This window comes from Balaenoptera ricei, chromosome 14 (genome assembly GCF_028023285.1).
Source record: "Balaenoptera ricei isolate mBalRic1 chromosome 14, mBalRic1.hap2, whole genome shotgun sequence".
Taxonomy (NCBI): Eukaryota; Metazoa; Chordata; class Mammalia; order Artiodactyla; family Balaenopteridae; genus Balaenoptera; species Balaenoptera ricei.
In genome coordinates, this window is record NC_082652.1 from 6,899,534 (window position 1) to 6,920,111 (window position 20,578).

Consider the following 20,578-nt stretch of genomic DNA (forward strand, 5'->3'; position numbering starts at 1 on the left):
TCCTGCTCTTTGCCCCACTGATTTCTAGGTTGGCTTCATAGACTGGTCTCCAGCTCCACATCATGGCCTCTGCCCCCACTTCCCAATGTTAGTTTGGCAAGGGAGTGTCTTTTTCCTATTATTTTCAGTAAAAAGTTCTAGAATTGAAACTCACTGGCTGGCACTAAACCAATCAAAGTGGCCTTGACAGTGGATCCAGTATTCTAATTGGCCAGACCCATATTACATACTCTACCCTGGAGTGATGTATGTGGGAGAATGTTAGCCCTTTCCATACCACATGGACTTTGAGAGGGCATGATAAATTTAAGGTGCTGTTATCTGAAGAAAGAGAGGTGGATTCTAGGGACTTCCCTGGCAGTCCAGTGGTTAAGACTGGGGCAAGAAATACACAAGATGGGACTTCCCTGGTGGTCCAGTGGTTCAGAATCTGCCTTCCAATGCAGGGGGTGCGGGTTTGATCCCTGGTTAGGGATCCCACTTGTTGTGTGGTGCAGCCAAAAAAATAAAAAAAAGAGAGAGATGGATTCTGAGCAGTCAAAACAACTGCTGTTACAGAGCACAGAGGATTTTTAGGGCAGTGAAAATACTCTGAATGATACTGTAATGACGGACACATGTAATTATACATGTCCAAACTCATACAGTGTACACCACCAAGAAGAAGTAAACCATGGACTCTGGGTGATAATGATGTGTCCATGTAGGTTCATCAATTGTAACAAATGTATCATCTGGCAGGGGCCGTGGATAGTGGGGGAGGCTATGCAAATGTGGGGTCAGGGGGTAGATGGGAAATCTCTGTTCCTTCTCCTCAGTTTGGCTGGGAATCTAAAACTTCTCTAAAAATTAAAGTCTTCAACAACAACAACAACAATACCGCTACCTGCGATTATGTCTACCACCTTCTAAAATCCAGTACACGCTTCAGCCCACAATCTGGTGCTCTCTGCTGCGTTAGATATTGCTTGATCACTCATTCCTTAAAACTCTACTGCCTTGGTTCTGCTTTGACCTCTCTGATTGATCTTTCTACGTCTCATTGCATATTCACTTTTTAGATATAGGACCTCAGGGTTCTGCCCTTGGGCCCCTGCTCTTCTCTCTGCATTCTCTGAGTACAGTTTTATCCTCTCTCATGTTTTAATCCCCATCTGGATTCTCAAGCTGTAGACTCAACTGCTTGCTAGACATCTCCACTTGGATTCCCACAGGCCTCTCAAAATTCCTTATGATAGACTTAGGTAGCCTCCAGTGAACAGCATCTCCCACTATTCATACCCTTGTGTGACTTTCCTTGAGTCCTATTTGGCCTTGTTAACCAACAGAATATGGTGGAAACATCACTGTGTCATTTGAAAGCCTAAAATTTAAGAAAGGCTAGAAGCTTCTGCTTTCATGTTCTTGGGAGTCCTGAGCCACAGTACAAGAACCATGGAGAGGCTGCTGGAGAGACCACTTTGAAAGAGAGAAATACAGCTGTCCCAGCATCCCAGCTGAGCCCAGCCCACAGCCGATCCACCAGCTGAATACAGTCACACAAGTGACTGTTAGCAAAACCAGAAGAACTGTCCAGCTGAGCCCAGCCCAACTTGCAGAATCATGAGAATAACATTGCAGTTGTTGTGTTAAGTCGTTACATTTGGGGGTCATTTTTTACCTAACAATAGGTAAGCAAAGCATTCCTCCTATCTAAAGCCGAACTCATTATCTTCCTCTTTAGACCTGTTTGTCTTCCTGAGGTCAGCGTTTCAGCTAATGGCACTTGGCCTTCTTCTACTGCTCAACAATTTTGCTCCAGTTCAGGTTCTGTTCTTCTCTCCTCTCGACCTGTCTGGTCTTTGTACCTGCAGCCCATTTCTTAGATCCAACTGCTGCACTGCTTCCAGAGTGATTCTTCTAGAATGCATATCGAACCATGGCAGTTCTCTGAATAACAGGCTTCTGAGTTCTTTGTAGCTTACAGAATAAAGTCCAAACTCAGTTATAAAAGGCTCTTTGAGAATGATCTTTATCTACTTTTTGCAATCCTACTAGTAACTCCTTTCTACTTGCTATATCAATCAAGGTGCAGACAGAAGGCAGATACCACACCAGTTATTTAATGAGGAAAATTTAAGATAAGAAATTGTTGGGCATTCCCTGGCATTCCAGTGGTTAAGTACTCCCTGCTTTCACTGCCGAGGGCCTGGGTTCAATCCTGGTCGGGGAACTAGGATCCCACAAGCCGCGCAGTGTGGCAAAAAAAAAAAAAAAAAAATTGTTAACTAGGTATAAACTGGTGAACTAGGTAACTGAAAGGGTAAAGAGAGAACTTGAAGGCATCACAGATGTTGCAACTGTGGAAAGCAATTCTCACCACTCAGGCTAAGGGGACAAAGGGAAGGGGTTGGTGTAATTTAAACTTATAAATGGGGACTTCCCTGGTGGTCCAGTGGTTAAGACTCCACGCTCCCAATGCAGGTGGCCGGGTTTGATCCCTGGTCAGGGAACTAGATCCTGCATGCCGCAACTAAGACCCAAGGCAGCTAAGTAAATATTTAGAAAAAAAAAACTTAGAAATGTAGAAGAGGGGCCCCATGTTGCTGAAACTCCAAGGAGGGGGTTCTGCTCAACTGGTGTTAGTGTCTCTGAGCTTGGAGGGTGACCCCGCAGATGCTCTCACTGGTCCTCGTGTCTGAGAGGAGAGTTTGGTGTGAAGAGGCCAGCTCTGTAAGTGTGGGAAAAACTGCAAACTGATATAGCTGCTGTGGTATCACTTTGGAGGGAAATGCACGTGCCAGGGTGAAGAGGTGTTGCTGGGATGACATTCACAGGAAACTTTTTCCTGCTCCAGCCTAGTGGCTCTGAAACAGCTGGCAAAGCAGAAACGTAGTTCTGCAGTGCATCACAAAGCAGAGCATAGATGCTTGGGTTTGGAGCTGAGAAACATTATCTTAACAACTGGTGCACTTGCTTTGTGTGTGTTTTTTTTTTTTTTTCGTTTTCTGGCCCCATCGTGCAGGATCTCAGTTCCCCGACCAGGGATCCAACCCGTGCCCCCTACAGTGGAACTGTGGAGTCTTAACCACTGGGCCGGGCCACCCAGGGAAGTCCCTGGTGCACTTGCTTCGTTACTGTCCCTTCTCTTTGCTTCGCTCCTGTTTCAGAACATTTGCATGTGCTGTTTCCTCTTTCTCGAGTGCAGTTCTCCCTTCACTTTGCCTAGTTAACACCTACTTTTCAAATCTCATCTGGGTTATTGCTCTCTCAAGGAAGACTTTTTTGACTTCCCTGATGAGGTCAAATTACTCTATAATAGGCTCTGTTAGCTTTTATGTAGCATTGTCACAGCTACAAGTTTACATTTTGTGTAATTTTGGGATTAATGCCCACTAGACTGTAAGGGCATTTATCTCAAGAGCAGGCACCATCCCTCACATCCCCCTTGTTTTTCTTAAACTTGTGTCCCTAATACAATACCTCTAACACGGTATCTGGCTCAAATATTAGTTGAATGAAATGAGAAGTGTAGTGTAAATATAAATAGCCCCCCCTGAATGGGGGGGGAGTCAATACCATGCCCGAATATGGATTTTTCTGAATTATCTGCTTCCAGTAGTATCTCTGTTCTGGATGCAGCTAGTAAGTCTTCCTCCTGCCTCTGACCCTCAGTCTCTCAGTTCCCATCCCCTGATACAACTGCTACTTGTGTTGTCATTCTGAGATGCTCCACGCGAACATGCAAGCAAAATATATATTCTCATAGACAGAAGTGCTTCATTCTATTTTTTTTTAAATTTTATTTACTTATTTTGGCTGTGTTGGGTCTTCGTTGCTGCGTGCAGCCTTTCTCTAGTTGTGGCGACCGGGGGCTACTCTTTGTTGCGGTGTGCGGGCTTCTCCTTATGGTGGCTTCTCTTGTTGTGGAGCACGGGCTATAGGCACACGGACTTCAGTAGCTGTGGCACACGGGCTTAGTTGCTCCATGGCATGTAGGATCTTCCTGGACCAGGGATCAAACCCATGTCCCCTGCATTGGCAGGAGGATTCTTACCCACTGTGCCACTGGGGAAGTCCCAGAGGTGCTTCATTCTTTTGAACAACTGTTTCACTGTAGGAAAGTACCATAGTTTAGTTAATTAGTCTTTTCTTCAAAGACATTAAAGTTGTTTCCCATCTTTTCCTTCTACAAATGCTGCTGCAATGAATGACCTTGTGCATAACATTTGTGTGCATATGTGCAGTTATATTATAAATATCCCCTGAAACACCATCTTTTACTTTGGTTCAAGGTAAAGAGATTATGCAGAGATGGTGGCAAGGATCTGGCTTAGATGCTCAGAAAGTACCTCAAAAGGTGGGAGTTCCTAGGTTAGACCTCTGTCTTCAGAATCTAGGACTCATCTAGTTCCGGTGTACAACTAGAGTTTGGGGGCCACTTGGAAACTGAATTGCTCCAACCAAGCTCCAAAGACACTGATGCATTAACTATCAATACAATGTCTTAGTTTTTTTGCTGTATTCTTTCTCTTTTTATAATGTGACAATTGCTTGTTTGCTGTCATCTACACTAGACCATAAACTAGGCTAGGGGAAAGTAGTGAACAAGACAGATGAAGGCCTTGGTCTCCCATGGTTCTTTTTTTTTGGCCATGCCAAGCAGCATGCGGGGTCTTAGTTCCCCAACCAGGAATTGAACCTGTGCCCCTGCAGTGGAAGCGCAGAGTCTTAACCACTGGACCACCAGGGAAGTCCCCAAGGCCTTGTTCTTATGGAACTATTTTTATTTTTTTTACCTTTATAGGTTTGTGTGTGTACGGATTAAACGAAATAATGGAGGTACAGTGATTAGCAAATCTGCAATTTAAGATGTCTGTTTACATGTATACATATATAATACATATTCATGTATATAAACACAATGTTGGAAGAGTCATAATTATTCTTGCCATGACTACATTTTTTTTCCTCTCCCCCAGCCCCACACTGTCTCTTGAAGAGCTCACACCTTAACCTCCAAGTTAGCCAAACCATAGGTTTGCTTTGAGCTCAAGGCGAGTGCGAAGCGCGGCCGGTAGGGGGCAAGAATCACCCAGGCGTGCCCATTACCTAAGCAAGGGATTCAAAGAGCATTCTCAGAATGACTTTACAAAAGGGTTACCAAGAAGTTAATTTGTTTATTCTTTGTCAGGTCACTTAGTAGTAGTAGCAATAATAATGATCATAATGGAGAATATGAAAATAAGGAAGTGAGAGGTAGTAGCGACAGATCTGTAGCAATCATTAATTGAGAGCAATAGTTTGTTCAGGTTACCGGGTGTGTGTGAAGAAAAAAGAAGTGGGGCTGACTGCGCTCTCACTCCTTAGGATCTGAATATGGCAGTGGACCAGCCGAGGGGCTCCGAGTTACTTGCGGTTTCACATTGAATAAAGTGCTTTGAGCAAGCCTAACAAGCAATGAGTATGCGAATATTTTTTTCTAGATTTAACTAAGGTAACGAGCTTTCAAAGTGACAGAGACGCCACTAAGTAACTTCCTGGCCCAAAGCCACACACCGAAAAGGTTTTGAAAACAGCTTCGGGCCCCTCCTAGCCTGACTTTGAAAGCAGGTGTGGGACGCATGCGCCCGACCCACCGGTTGACCTCCTGGTGGCAACCCAGATCACGGACCTTCTTCCCGACAGCCTGCGAGGGAGAAAGGGAGGAGGAACGGAACTCTCGCGAGGTCTTTCGAGCGCCGGCGGAAGCAGTAGACACGTGACTCTCCTAGGCGGCCTTCGTCTTCCCCCCTCCCCCTTCCTCGGAAACCCGGCCCCCTCACCCCTCGCCCACCCCGGAGCCGCGGTAATGGACGGTTTGGGTTCCGGAATTCCCTTGGATCCAACCACTGATACCGGGTCGGCAGAAGCGACGGAGTCCGTGCTTGGCGGCGAAGGCAGGGGGCGGTCAAGATGGGGGGGGAATCATCTTCCTCCACCTAGGAGGGAGGCGGGGCGGAGAGGGGCGCTGGGGAGTGGGGTGGGGGAGGGAGGAAGTCACGTGGGGCGCGCGGCGCGCGCTGCGTGCGCGCGGCGCCTCATCCGTCGCCCCACCCCCTCCCGGCGGGGCGGGGCTGGGGGGCTGGGGGGGAGGGGCGTCAAGATGGCGGCGGGGAGGTAGGCAGAGCCGGACGCCGCTGCTGCCGCCGCCACCGCCGCCGCCTCCGCTCCAGTCGCCTCTGGTTCTTCAAGCTCTCGCCACCCGGAGAAGCTGTTCCGGCGTCGGATCCCGCGGGGAAAGTAAGTCCTCTCCTTAGCCCTTTTCTACCTCTACACTCCTCCCGGACAGCCTCCCACTCCCACCCTCCTCAGGGGGCCGTGCGGGGCCGGGCTGGGGGGGCCGCCACCTCACCCCGGCTTGAGGCCTCTCTCGCCCCTCGCAGCCCCCTCAGCTGCGCGCCCTGGGGGCCCTCGGGGGCACGGTCCCGGCGGCGGCCCCGCCGCGCTCGCTTCCTCCGCCCGTCAGCGCCGGGCCCTGCGGTCGCCGCGCGTGGGGCTCTCGGGCCCCGGGGGCCCCGCTGTCCCGGGCCGGAGGCACCCCGTTTGGCCGAGGAGGCAGCGTCTGCGGACGCCGGCTCCGACTGGGCCGTTCCCCCCCCTTGCTTCCGCGGCTCGACCCGGGGGCTGCGAGGTCCCGGCCCCTCAGGAAAGTGAGCTCCGTAATCCTTCAGAAGTCCTCCTCCCGGACGATTGTTCCGGTTCAGGGCGAGTGCGGGAGGCGACAGGGTTGCCCCAGATCTGGGCCCCCGCACCTGCAGTTTGCTGATTACCTCGGTGTCGGGGCGATGGGGACGGTACGTGGGGCACGTGGGGCCACCTTCACGCCTCACCCGGTGATTAGGTTAATTTAGCCTCGAGCTCGCTCGCTCGCCTCCTGGATCCTAAGTAAGCATCTATGTGGTGGGGAAAGGCGGTTGGAAATTGGCTTACTTTGAGAGTGTTTGGCGTAACGAGCATCTAAAGTTCCCCAAACCAGTGTATGCTGGTGGTTTCCCAGAAGTGGTTTGGGGTCGGTTTAACCGCTGAGGAGATTTGGATGTGCCTGAACCCTTGTGATTGTTTCTTTCCTGACCCTGGCATCCAGCTCCTCCCCTTTCCACCCCGGCTTTGTGTTTCTGTTTGGTTAATGTTTGCGGACCACTAACTTGATCCTCGTACATAGAAGCTCTTTTTATGTGCGTGCTCCGTTTACTGTGGGAGGCTTTTGTTTTGGGGAGTCGCTGGTTGAGAAACGTGGGAAAAGAACGGGCGAGAAAATGAGAGTCAAATAAAGCAACGTTTTTAGCCATTGAATTGCCCAGCCAGTTGTAACCACACCCGGAAGTTTGTACTAAACACGTGTTGATGAGAGAAGGTTAAAAACTGGGTCCCCTTTGACCTTTGAAAGTTGATTATTAGCAGTTTATGTTGAGTTAAATGTTTCATATTCTTTAGGCAGCCAGAATTAGAGACGGAATAGGGTTTCTAAAGTGTCGGCCAGGAGGGTCCAGAAAGCTGTCAAATCCCTAGTTGCTCTAGCGCGTTTCCTCAGAATAGTTGTAGACAGTTAAACCAGATAACAGTGCGGAGGGATTCCATTTTTTCCCAGTTATTTACCGCAATCAGAACTGCTTGTCATAAGCAGTGGGGAAAGCCTTCATCACTGCATAAAAGATAGTGTGTACAGAATTTCTAGGATAAAATGTAGAATTTGCTGCTGCTGCCTTGAGTGGGACATTAGTTTTGCAGTCAAGGGAACATTTTATTTTCATGTTTAAAGAAGTTGCTTCCAAAGTTTATCTTACCAGAGAAGACATCTTTACTCTTTTCCTCTGGATTCTGCTTTTTATCTCCCAATCTAACTTTATTCCCAGTCTAATTTTGTTGCATACAATCCTCCAGAATTTAAAATAAATTTTATTTTAGTTGCTGGGTAAATGTTAAAAAGGGAGGCTTAGTGAGTGGCTTACAGATCGTAAATTCATCATCCATTCATCCATCCATTCATTCATCCATCCATTGAATGCTCTTATGTGTCAGTTTTACATGTTTTAAGGGTTTTGCTGAGATTACTATTTAAAAACGTGCAGTATGGAGATTCTTTTCATGCTTTTTTAAAGTCTTTTTTTGCCTCAAAGACTTTAGGTACAGATAACATTTTGGCATTTCTTAGTCTCTAAATTGAGCTTTGATTTGAGACTTGCCGCCTTGCTTGTGAAGGAAGACAGCACACAGGTCTGAGATCTGCTCTTAGCAAGTATACCTGACTTTTCGTGAGGCTCTGTGGGTTCTTGTGCTTTGCCTGCCAAAAATTGGTGTAAAGATACTTTCCGAGAGGAATTGTTTTCCATTAAATAGACAATTAATAACCAAGATGATGTAATCCTTAAGTTTTTGCAGTTGTCTTTTTTTTATGCTAATTGACGGATCCACTTTGATGTGGTTGAGCTTTACTAAGTAATAAGGACAACCTTGTGATATCACTGAAATTTTCTGTAGATGGAAAGAATAGGCTCTCGAAGAGCAGGAACTCTCTTCTATGAAAAAAAAATATGGTATAAAACCTGTCAAATTAACTTGCTTATTTACCTCTTGGGAGACAGTATATAGCACAGAGCAGTGATTTTCAAACCTTTTTTACTGCATTCCACAGTAAGAAATGTGTTTTATGTTGTGACCTAGTACATAATGCACGCATAGAACTCAGTTTCGTGAAATAATGTTTATCCTCTCTGCGTGTGCTGCATTAATTCTGTCTGTATTTAAAATATTTGAATATTCTATATTTGAAATATTTAAAAATACTGGTCATGACATACTTAAATTATTTGACAACATTGTTGTGACCAGCAGTTTGAAGAATACTGGTATGGAGTTAACAGCACAGAATCTTGAGGGAGGGGGGCCGCGGGGCGTGGGGCGCGTGGTATCAGCCCTCCTAGGTTTGTAATTCTGCTCCAAGCTTGCTTTGTTGTTACCTTGTTACAGTTCATCTCTCTAAGCCTGTTTCTCATTTCTGACAAGGGAATAACGGGTAGTTTTTACTCATGGATTATTTTGAGAGTTAAAGAATTCCAGCCATATAGTGAACGTTGAGAAGACTAGCCATCTGATTTTGATGTTGTGATCGAGAAAGTAGTCCCCCCCACCCAACTCTTTCTTGGGCTTCTTTTTCAAAGCAGTTTTGAAACTTGTATATAATCTGCACATTCCTTTTTGATTCCATTCTTCCTATAGGTTTTGCAATGAGAGTGAGGGGAGGGGCACTTTACTGAGCAATCGCTGCTCGGGGAAGTAGGTGTTAAAAAATACAGATTATATCCTTTTAGGTAAAGAAAATCCTTTTTAGCAAACTTCTTTATACCTACCTTCCCTTCCTCCTGATACCCTTAAGGAACCAGCACTCAGTAGACACTTAATGAATACTTGTTGATGGACTTAACCAGCTAAATTCTAAGTGGATCATTATCCTTCAAATTCTTAAGCCGAGTGCCAGTCATCGACATCCAGGCTACATAAAAACAAAGTTGGGTCAAAAATTAGACATGTTTAGCACTATTAAGTAATGAGAAAAATCCTTTTCAGGCAAAGATATTTCTTTTTTTAAAAAATAAATTTATTTTATTTTTTGCTGCGTTGGCTCTTTGTTGCTGCACGCGGGCTTTCTCTAGTTGTGGCGAGTGGAGGTTACTCTTGGTTTTGGTGCACGGGGTTCTCATTGCGGTGGCTTCTCTTGTTGTGGAGCTCTAGGGTGTGCAGGCTTCAGTAGTTGTGGCACGCAGGCTCAGTAGTTGTGGTGCACAGGCTTACTTGCTCCACAGCATGTGGGGTCTTCCCGGACCAGGGCTCGAATGCGTGTCCCCTACATTGGCAGGGGGATTCTTAACCACTGCACCACCAGGGATGTCCGGCAAAGATATTTCTAAAATGATATTATATGTGCACATTTAAAGATGTCTACCAGTTTCCTCTAGATACGCTAATTGATTAGACATATTGGATGTATGACACTTGAGTAAAAAGGGTGCTAGTATTTTATAGAACTAATGTGGAAGTTAATTAGTGAATAAATTGCCAACAGGTAAAGTTTGTTTTCTAGATATAAAGTGTTGTATCAGCAATTTGAAGGAAAACATTTTTTGAACATTATAGTAATGTTTATCAACATGATGGTTAATAGTAGCTAATATTTATTCCACGTAGTGTAATATTTACTCAACACAGCAATCCTGTAAAGTAAGTTCTATTTTTATTCCCATTTGAAGATGAGGAAACTGAGTCACAAGTCATTACTTAACTGTGTTACACTACTTAGCAGATGATGTAGCCAGTATTTGAAACCAGGTTTTCCCCTTGACTTCATAGTCTCCTCAGCCTCTGTAGTGTGCTGCTGCTGCTGCTGCAGATACATCTCTCGTATCTGCCCAGAGCTATAAAGGTCTGCTTCGGTCTCAACAAGAGGAACCTTGTCCTTGTTGATAGGTTTCAGTGTTGGTATTCTCAGTGGGAACTGTATCCTTTCATTCTTCTGATTGGCTGTGGTTTCTCAGGATTCTCTTCCTGCCAAGGATGTCTCTTAGTTTCTCTCTACTACTGTGTCATTAGTCCTTATTTATCATAGACGCTTTCACGGGTGTACTGTTTTGAATAGGTGATATTTTCAAATGTATTTATGATAAAAATGGAACCTTTTTGTTGTCCATTGTTTGAGATAGAATCACTCTGTGGTTAGTAGTTAGCAGTTCTTTTGCACCTAACAGTGCTTGTGTTTACATTATACTTAGTGGGTTCAAAGTGAAAATGCTTTTTCCCTCTCAGGAATAAATCTTACTTGTTTTTAAAATGTGGGGAAGGTTGGATAATACAACCTTTTAGGGGCTCTGTCAGCTTGAGCACTGAAATTCTGTGAGTCTGTAATATTGATAGTTTCAGAATAGGAATATGATTAAATATTAAGGGTTTTGCTTAATGGAGTTAGAGAATGGCATAGATGTGTCCTCTCTATCCCCTCCCCACTTCTCATGCAAAAAAAGTGCAAGTAGGGAATTTGTGCCCAATTGGCTTGAGAGAAAGGATCCTTAGATTTTATTTGTGTATAAGATGTATATAAAATTAAAATCTGTTTCATTAATAGCTCGTAAAAGACAATGTCTCTTACAGGCATCGTCAGTACTAGGTCACTGCTCAGATCAGAGGGTCTCAAATTGTGATTCCTATGCATTTTGAGTAGGTCACTGATAATGTTACTTAAAACTGTGGCCATCATTTCTTATATGGACTCCAACAAGTTTATTCCCCAAATAACTCTCTTCCATGATATTTTTGTACTTATAATGCTAATTGTTCAGAAAATATATTTCAGAAAGCTCTCGTGAATTCAGTAACACGTGGATTAATGGATCCCTCGGCCTCCAAGCTTTCTGTGGTCTGTAGTTTAGGAATCATTGGTTTAAAAGAATGTGCTTTTGTTTCAAATGTAAATAATTATTTCCAATATTTACTTTAAAAAAGATGACATTTTGATAGTTTCAGGAATTACTAATCTAGGTCAAAATTAGCCATAGCAAGTGGGCTAAGACCCTGTATTCCCATAGTTCATTGGTCCTAATGAAGTATTTTATAGATTGAAAATGTTTTTAAAGCGTTGGTTTGCTCTCTTGGTACATATTTGTACTATGTACTAGGATAGTAGCTTGTAAAGTGTGGTCAACTATGTATTAGAAAAATGGATCAACTTTTTTTTAAAATAAATTTATTTTATTTATTTATTTTTGGCTGTGTTGGGTCTTTGTTGCTGTGTGCAGGCTTTCTCTAGTTGTGGTGAGTGGGGGCTACTTTTCGTTGTGGTGCGTGGGCTTCTCATTGCTGTGGCTCCTCTTGTTGCGGAGCATGGGTTCTAGGCACACAGGCTTCAGTAGTTGTGGCACGTGGGCTCAGTAGTTGTGGCTCACGGGCTCTAGAGCGCAGGCTCAGTAGTTGTGGCGCATGGGCTTAGCTGCTCCATGGTATGTGGGATATTCCTGGACCAGGGCTCGAACCCATGTCCCCTGCATTGGCAGGCGAATTTTTAACCACTGCACCACCAGGGAAGTCCCAGAATGGATCAATTTTATATTAAACCCATATTGTGACATTTCTCCTTGTCTCCCCTGTCATCTGGTTCTTTCATACTATTTCCATCTTGTTGTTTAATACTAATTCTCCCCTTTCCAGTTTTAATCTCAGACAGGCGTTTATTCCAAAGTTAAGTATTGAAACTTCACAGGTTACCAATATTGACTTCTTGATCTACTCATTGGAAAGAGAATGCGTGGGCTTCGGGAATTTGAACAGTCTAGATCTGGTTGTGACCTTGGGCAGGTAATTTAAGCTTTTTGAGCCTCAGTTTCATTTCTAGAATTATAATATTTATCTTGCTCAGGGTTGTCATGGGCTAGTGATGGACATGAAGAGCCTGACACTGTGCCAGGCTTGTACAAGATACTTAGTCACTGTCAGTTCCCTTCCCTTCCCATCTGCTCAAAATGCTTTCTTCCTTAGACTTCTTTTCTTTTCTCTGAAAAATTTTGGGGAAATCTCCTTTGGGCTATCCTTCCTCTCATCCTTTAAACAGTGGGTCTGCCCTTCGTTTCATTTCTGGATGTCTGTGGTTTCCACCTTAAACTCACTCGTATTTCCTTTAGAACATCTTTGTAAATGATGTACAAGCGACGTAGACCTACCTAGTAGAGAATTTCTCTATGAAATGTCCTGCTTTCATCTAAAACAGTGGTTCTTGTATGTTGGGAAGTCGTGGTCATGGTATTCTTGGCTAACAACTTTTTTTTTGTAGGACATAATGAAACATTTAATTGCGTTGCACAATCTGAGAATAAACGGATTAGCTGAAAATTAGTATATATGTAATGTGAAATTAGTTCTTTGAGAAAAACAAGTAGTCAGATTTCTCATAATTATGTTTGTGTATATAAATTGGTTATTTCAGATAAATTAATGAGAAAAGTTAAAATTAAGAAAGCTCTGTTAAACTTTTTTTTCCCTACAAAATGGATAAAAATCTATCTTAGTGGTAGAATACTTTGATTTGGCTCCTATGAGTACAGTTGGAAAACCCCAACTGAAGGTGTATTTGCCTGCTCGAATTAGGCATTTTTCCCCCTAAACTCCATATATCTCATCTTTTAGGTCTCCTGGGCTCAACCTTTTTCATTTTCTCTTGGTGGCTTAACTCTGATTATCCATCAACTCATGCTTTTTTGTGTGTGTTTCATGTTCTCCCTTCCATTTTGAGCTTTTATTTAAACTTAGTCTTATGGATTCTCCTTCTTAAATATTTTGGAATCCATTCCCCCTTCTTTCTGTTTACATCTTACTGTTATAGCACATCATCTTTTTCCTGATCTGCTGTAGCAGTTTCCTAAGATGTCTCCCTGCCTTGGTCTTACTCTACCCATTCTCAGTTTGCTTCCACACTGCTGTGGAGTAATTTTTCTAAGTCACAAATCTGACTATGTCTTGCAGTCCTCTATCTGAAAACGCTTTAGTGACCCCTGATCCTCACAGGATTAAATGAGCTCTCTAGCATGGTGTTCAGAGCTGTGGGCAAAAACTTCTTCGTCTCTTGCCATCACCTTTGTGAACCTCGTATTTTTTTTTTTTTGAACCTCGTATTTCTGTTCTGAGCTTCCGTACCCATGTTGAACTACTCTAGCCATCTTTCTTAGAGTGCCAGCATCATTCGTGCCCCCATAAGTTTGAATGCACTATCCAGAAGATCCTTGTCTACCTGGCAATTTCTTACCTGAGAATTGGCTCCATTGTCATCTTTGTAATCTCTCTCCCCAGGTGAATTCAGCATTTCCTTCTCTGTTCCCATGGCATTTTGTAACATATACTCTTTCTGTGATTTACATACTTTTCTTTCCTTTCCATCTTAATGTGAATTTCTTGGGATCAGAGACTATTTCTCTTTCATCCTTTTTTTGCCTGCTGTGTAGCAGGTTCTTCATAAATATTGAATGAATGGATCTGGTAGAAAATGTTGGTTTATATTTAGAAGAGAGTTAATTGTCATTTTAAGTTTTTTATGTTAATATTTAATATTTTGTTCTAAAGATGGTGGAGCCAGGGCAAGATTTACTGCTTGCTGCTTTGAGCGAGAGTGGAATTAGTCCGAATGACCTCTTTGATATTGATGGTGGAGATGCGGGGCTTGCAACTCCAACACCTACCCCTCCCATACAGCAGGTAAGAGTTTTCCAAAGCCTCTGTAAAAAGTGAGTTTTTTAAAATTTTATTTTCTATTATAGAAATAGGTATTGTTAAGCCTTCATTTTAAATATGCATGTGAATATTACTTTTATGTTGAGTATTAGTCTTTATTCACAAAGTGGAAAATACTTGGCAGTGAAAATCAAGACATTATTTTCTGCTTTGATATATAACGTAAGAGATGAATTGCTTAGAGTTATTGCGGGAGGATCACTAATCTCAATATTTGTCTTTGTACTTTATAGGAATATTTTTCTGAGGTTTCACTATACACATTCTCTGAAAGCAAAAATAAGATTCTGGTGTTAGCGTAGTTTAGTGAAGATGTTATGCTTGCAAAGATTGTTATTTTATACCTGGTATCAGTGATTTTACATTCCATTTGAATGTAAAGCTTGAAAGCTTTTTTTATTTTAATCAAATAAATACATCTCTTGTTCTTGAAACAGAATTCACTGCCGTCATTCTTTATTTCTTTCTCTGATGTTGTTTTCTCTCCAGTCAGTGCCACTTAGTGCATTAGAACTAGGTTTGGAGACTGAAGCAGCAGTTCCTGTTAAACAAGAACCAGAGACGCTACCTACTCCAGCACTATTAAATGTTAGGGTAAGAATTATTTAGATTTGGCATTACTATGAAAATAGTTCAGGGTTGTAGTAAGAAAATAACCTTTAATATGAAGTAGTTTTATTTCACTAGTTCTGCTTTTTGCTACTTTTTTCCCAGTATTCTATCTACTCTCACCTCCTACTTTATAAAACGTTTCTTTCACTCTTCTGGTAGTTATGTTGATCAAAAGATTAGGGGGAAAAAAACCCCCATTTTTTTAGGTTATTTATTGCAAGTGATAGAAAATTCATGAAGTAAAGATGAACTACATGTTAACCCACTACACTTTTCATTTTTACTTGTTTATTTCAGCTTTTGTCCATTTGTATATATAATTTTTATGTGATTGTTATTGTGCTTTAAATGTAGAGTTCCACTGACCTTGCTTTAAACATAGCAGTTTTCGTTGTTGCTGTTGTTACTGTAGGCTGGGCTGCACGGCTTGTGGGATCTCAGTTCCCCAACCAGGGATTGAACCCGGGCCATGGCAGTGAAAGCCCTGAATCCTAACCAGTAGGCCACAGGAAACTCCCTACGCATAGCAATTATTAATTTAAGGTCTAGTGGTATAAAATTATTAGACTGGTTAAAATTTGATAACTTTTGATAAATTATTGTTGAGAGTTACATTTAAAATTAATAGTAATCTAGAAGATTCTTGTTAGAGAAGTCATGGAGAAATAAATAATTTGAAGGGGGAAGGAAGTAGAAATAGACTTAAATTTATAAAAATACCTGTGTTGTACTTTACTTGGTTGAAGTCACAGACATTTGTTATCCTCAAATCTTGACTTTTTTTTTCATTTTTGTCCAACTCCTAACTCCCACCCCACAGCTATAAAAATAAAATGCTATGTAGCTTTGCCTTAGGCTCAAAGGAAGCATCCGCATTATCACTGATATTTGTAATTTACCTGGGTGGATCATTCATGGGGCATAGGAATTTAAAACTCTGCTTGGTGGTCTTATCTTATTAAGTTAAACGTTAGTATAGCCTGTATGATAGCAGACAAAGCATTGGACAGGAATCATAGAATGTTAGAAATGGAAAATGGTCATCAGAGAGCCCGGGCCTCCAGAGGTAAAGTGATTTGTCTAAGGTTATCTTATTAGTTGGGGGCAGTGCTGGGATTAGAAATTATGTTCCTAGTCCTTGTGTTATGTAGGGTGACTATACATCACAGCTTGCTTAGGATACTCTCATTTTATGCTTGCTGCCCCCAACACTACTACTGTACCTTCTTTTTCTCAAATAGTGTATTTTAACTAGGTAGTTTATATCTAATGATATTTATTAGAACCAAAGTGCCAGTGGTTGGGTAAGATTCTTAATAAGTCAGTTTTAGAGTTTTAAATGGCCTATTGTGTTTGTGGATATGGGTTGCATTAGAGAATAAAGAATTTTTCACAGGTGTGATGTATATGGTTTTCTTTTCTAGCAGCAGCCTCCATCTACTACAACATTTGTGCTGAATCAAATAAATCAGCTTCCGACTTTGGGATCTACAATTGTAATGACTAAAACACCACCTGTAACCACGAATAGGCAAACCATCACTTTAACAAAGTTCATTCAGACTACTGCAAACACACGTCCTTCAGTCTCAGCACCAGCAGCACGAAATGCCATGACCTCTGCACCTTCAAAAGACCAGGTTCAACTGAAGGACCTACTAAAAAATAATAGTCTGAACGAACTCATGAAACTGAAGCCACCGGCTAATATTGCTCAGCCAGTTGCAACAGCAGCTAGTAAGTCTTTTTGTTTTCAATAGTGTCAACTGCTTGCCTTCGTTAAGATATGTCAGTGTGTTTTTAAGGGTTTGCTTAGGTCTTAAAAGAAGTAGTCATGACAGGAGATGATATCTGCATGACTCTGTGGACTTAACAGTATTTATGCAATTCAAGGGAAGCAAAAATTTAGAAGCCTTAGCCTTAAGCTTTAAAATGAAGTGTGGAATTATCAAGTGGCTACGTGAACACCATGAGATCTCAGTTTTATAAATTGTGAATAACTGGTTAACATTTTTCTCAGTCACTTAAATCAGTGCTTTTCAAGCTTTATAACTGTGAGTCACTTGGGGATCTTTGTACAAAAACAGAATCAGATTCAATAGGTCTGGGATGGGGACCAAGATTCTGCATTTCTTTCTTTTTTTTTTTTTTTTTTTAAATTTTTATTTATTTATTTATGGCTGTGTTGGGTCTTCATTTCTGTGCTAGGGCTTTCTCTAGTTGTGGCAAGTGGGGGCCACTCTTCATCGCGGTGCGAGGGCCTCTCACTATCGCGGCCTCTCTTGTTGCGGAGCACAGGCTCCAGACGCACAAGCTCAGTAATTGTGGCTCACGGGGCCCAGCTGCTCCGTGGCATGTGGGATCTTCCCAGACCAGGGCTCGAACCCATGTCCCCTGCATTGGCAGGCAGATTCTCAACCACTGCGCCACCAGGGAAGCCCAAGATTCTGCATTTCTGACAAGCTTTTTAGAGGTGCTGTTGCTGGTGGTCCTTGGACCATGCTTGAGGTGTAATGGGCTTTAAACTGATACTTCACTACTTTAACTCTTACAGTTTTATGATTTTGCTTCTCATTAGCTTCATTGTATGTCGGTAGTCGTGTTTTTTAGTAAGTTTTCTTTTAAAATATATAAACTTTCATTGTAATGAAAATGAATAGTAATTCACTATATTTTCTTTGAAGAGTGAGCACTCAAAATACTTCTTTAATAATAGCTTTACTGAGATAATTCACATACCATTGTACCTTTTAAAGGGGTACAATTCAGTGGATTTTAGTATATTCACAGAGTTGTGCAACCATTACCACTAGCTAATCCATAATGCTTTAAGTGTAGGTTTAGATCTAAAGAGAAAAAGCTCAACAGTGGTTTGATCACTCTTTTTTAGGAATTCATTTATGCATAAAGAATGTAAATTTTACAGTTAATTTTTCTTCTCTGGAGTGGCTTTTTTATTGCTCATATATTCAACAGATATTTATTTATTTATTAATTGCCACACTGTGAGGCATGTGGGATCTTAGTGCCTTGACCAGGGATCGAACCCATGCCCCCTGCAGTGGGAGCCCTGAATCTTAACCACTGGACCACCAGGGAAGTCCCTGTTCTAGGATTCTGAGACTATGGCTGGGAAGAAAACTGTTGAAATCTCTGCCCTCATAGAGCTTGCATCTGAGTGGAGAAAAACAGACAATAAACAAAATAAATAAAGTATATAGTATGTTAGGGGTAGGCACGTGGAGAAAAATGGAAAATGGAATATGGGGCAGGAATAGGTTGTATTTAAGTGGAATGCTTAGAGGAAGCTTTGTATTTAGTGTAGTAAGGTAATTTTAAGGGTAAAATAGAATTTTTTTTTTAACTTTGGCTATATCAAATTTTAGTAGTATAGTTTTAGAAACTGAAAAATGTGAACTCTTTTTTTTCTTTTTTGGCTGTGCCACTCGGCTTACAGGATCTTAGTTTCCTGACCAGGGGTTGAACCTGGGCCTCGTCAGTGAAAGTGCCGAGTCCTCACCACTGGACCACCAGGGAATTCCCAAAATGTGAACTCTTAAGAGGGATATTCTTTCCTTCTTTTTTCCATTGAGCTAAATAGTATTTGACTCCCTGCCTGGTGATTTATACTAATACATAACATCTCACTGGGCTCTTGGAATGAGGTGCTGGGTATTGAATAGAGAGTTCCTCCTTCCAAACAGCTGCTTTATTTTTCCAATTGAGAGAGATAAGTTTTAACATCCGATATATTTTGTAGCAGAATTGATTGCTGGGAAGTTCTAATGTGCTTGTGTTTATAGAGTAGAGGGCCAGGGACTTCACTGGTGGTCCAGTGGTTAAGACTGCACTCCCAATGCAAGGGACCTGGGTTCAATCCCTGGTCATGGAACTAGATCCCGCGTGCCACAACTAAAGATCCCGCACCCAACAACGAAGATCCCGCATGCCGCAACTAAGACCTGGCTCAGCCAAATAAGTAAATAAATATTAAAAAAATAATAATAAAGTAGAGGGCTGGGGCATTCTAAAGGAATGAGCAAGGAGTGTTTGTAGGTGATGCGGAACTAACTTTGTCTTCAGTGACAAATGCAATTAAAAATACCAGATAATCTAATCTTTGAGTCCATACCTTTGTGCCTTATGGCTGTAGTTTTACTCTTAAGGTTATTGTCCTGAACTGACTGGAGCCTGGCAGCTAGATGCCCATTGAGAAATCATTTTAACTGTCTCAGGATTGATTTCCATTCTTTGCCATGGAGAGCAGGACCACGGCCCTGACCTAGCTGAGGTGCAGGACAGCATCTGGAATGGCTCCTGGGAGACTTAGGGGTGATCAGCAGTTAGTAGAAGCTGCTTTTCATTAAAGTCTTTGGATTTAATGAGGAGAAAGACTGCTGCTGTGCCATCGTGAGGAAAGAGTTTAGAGAGCAAAACAAAACAGCTTTGGAGCTGACCGAGTAATATCTAGTACAGTAACATCTCCCACATCCAATATAATACTTCTTAAAAGACAAAAGACTGCAAGTCAAGGCCATCCTTCTGTGGAAGGCTGAGAAATTGTCAGACTAGACCAGGGCTGAAAAAGAAACATGGTAAGTGAATGCCAAAGATAAACTAACTTTTGTGTTGTAGGAGAGGGTCATCTTTTTACTGAAAGGGAAGAATGTTAAAACTGTGAAACTGCAGAGAGCGAGGTTTTGCATGTTCTCTCTCTCTCTTTTTTTTTTTTGGCCGCCCCGCATGGCTTGTGGGATCTTAGTTCCCCAACCAGAGATTGAACCCAGGCCCTCAGCGGCAGTGAAAGCACGGAGTCCTGACCACTGGACCGCCAGGGAGCTCCCTGCATGTTCTCTGCCCCTTTTGGAGCCCTTAGCCCTTCAGGTTGCTCTTTGGATTCTGATCTCTCAGTTGAGCTCCAGTCGTGTAACTCTTTCTATGAACTGTTCAGTGGCTCTCCCACAGTTATGTTAAACAGATCTGTGCTCCCAAGTAAATTTATTATCTCTGTACCAGCTTCCTTATTTTGCTAACACTTTAATCCCAGCCGTTTTGTAGTCCCAAGTGACAGGCCACCCAAATACTCCCTATCTTTTGGTAGAATACATAAGGTGATAATCCGTTCTCCTGGTGTAATTTTCACACTGTGATTGCAAGAATACCAGGTACTGGGAGTGCTTCAGGTATACTTGGAGGATGGAGGCTAGTTACAGGGGCTCAGAACTTCTCAACCAAGTAGTTCTACTTTTTTTTTTAAAAAAATTAATTAATTAATTAGTAATTTTTGGTTCTATTGGGTCTTCGTTGCTGCGCACAGGCTTTCTCTAGTTGTGGCGAGTGGGAGCTACTCTTTGTTGCAGTGCGCTGGCTTCTCATTGCTGTGGCTTCTCTTGTTGCAGAGCACGGGCTCTAGGTGCGCGGGCTTCAGTAGTTGTGGCTCGTGGGCTCTAGAGCGCAGGCTCAGTAGTTGTGGCGCATGGGCTTAGCTGCTCCGCGGCATGTGGCATCTTCCCGGACCAGGACTCGAACTCGTGTCCCCTGCATTCGCAGGCAGATTCTTAACCACTGTGCCGGCAGGGAAGCCCAGTAGTTCTACTTTGATTGATACTTTGATGGAGAGGTTCTTGTGCTATATCTAAAAAGAGTTTGCAAACCACTGGTATAGAAGAACAGATTCATTCTT

General features: G+C 42.5%; 1 protein-coding gene and 1 long non-coding RNA gene across 5 annotated transcripts in view; one reads left to right on the plus strand and one right to left on the minus strand.

Annotated features, from left to right (window-relative positions):
• Positions 1-3,762: 3,762 nt before the first annotated feature.
• LOC132347768 (uncharacterized) lies at positions 3,763-6,026 on the minus strand. Its single transcript, XR_009497294.1, has 3 exons — positions 5,816-6,026; positions 5,619-5,668; positions 3,763-4,093 (listed from the first exon to the last, which is right to left on the minus strand). It is a non-coding gene; the product is annotated as an uncharacterized LOC132347768 (long non-coding RNA).
• Positions 6,027-6,111: 85 nt separating this feature from the next.
• The window catches only part of SBNO1 (strawberry notch homolog 1), a 59,242-nt gene continuing 44,775 nt past the window's right edge, over positions 6,112-20,578 (plus strand). For 2 of the 4 annotated variants that reach the window (XM_059893657.1, XM_059893659.1), the window contains exons 1-4: positions 6,112-6,261; positions 14,116-14,247; positions 14,773-14,877; positions 16,320-16,632. In XM_059893657.1, the coding sequence (XP_059749640.1) occupies positions 14,116-14,247; positions 14,773-14,877; positions 16,320-16,632 (550 nt within the window). In that variant the 5' untranslated portion in view covers positions 6,112-6,261. The remainder of the gene's footprint in view (positions 6,262-14,115; positions 14,248-14,772; positions 14,878-16,319; positions 16,633-20,578) is intronic. The other 2 variants (XM_059893658.1, XM_059893660.1) reach the window with 2 other exon arrangements.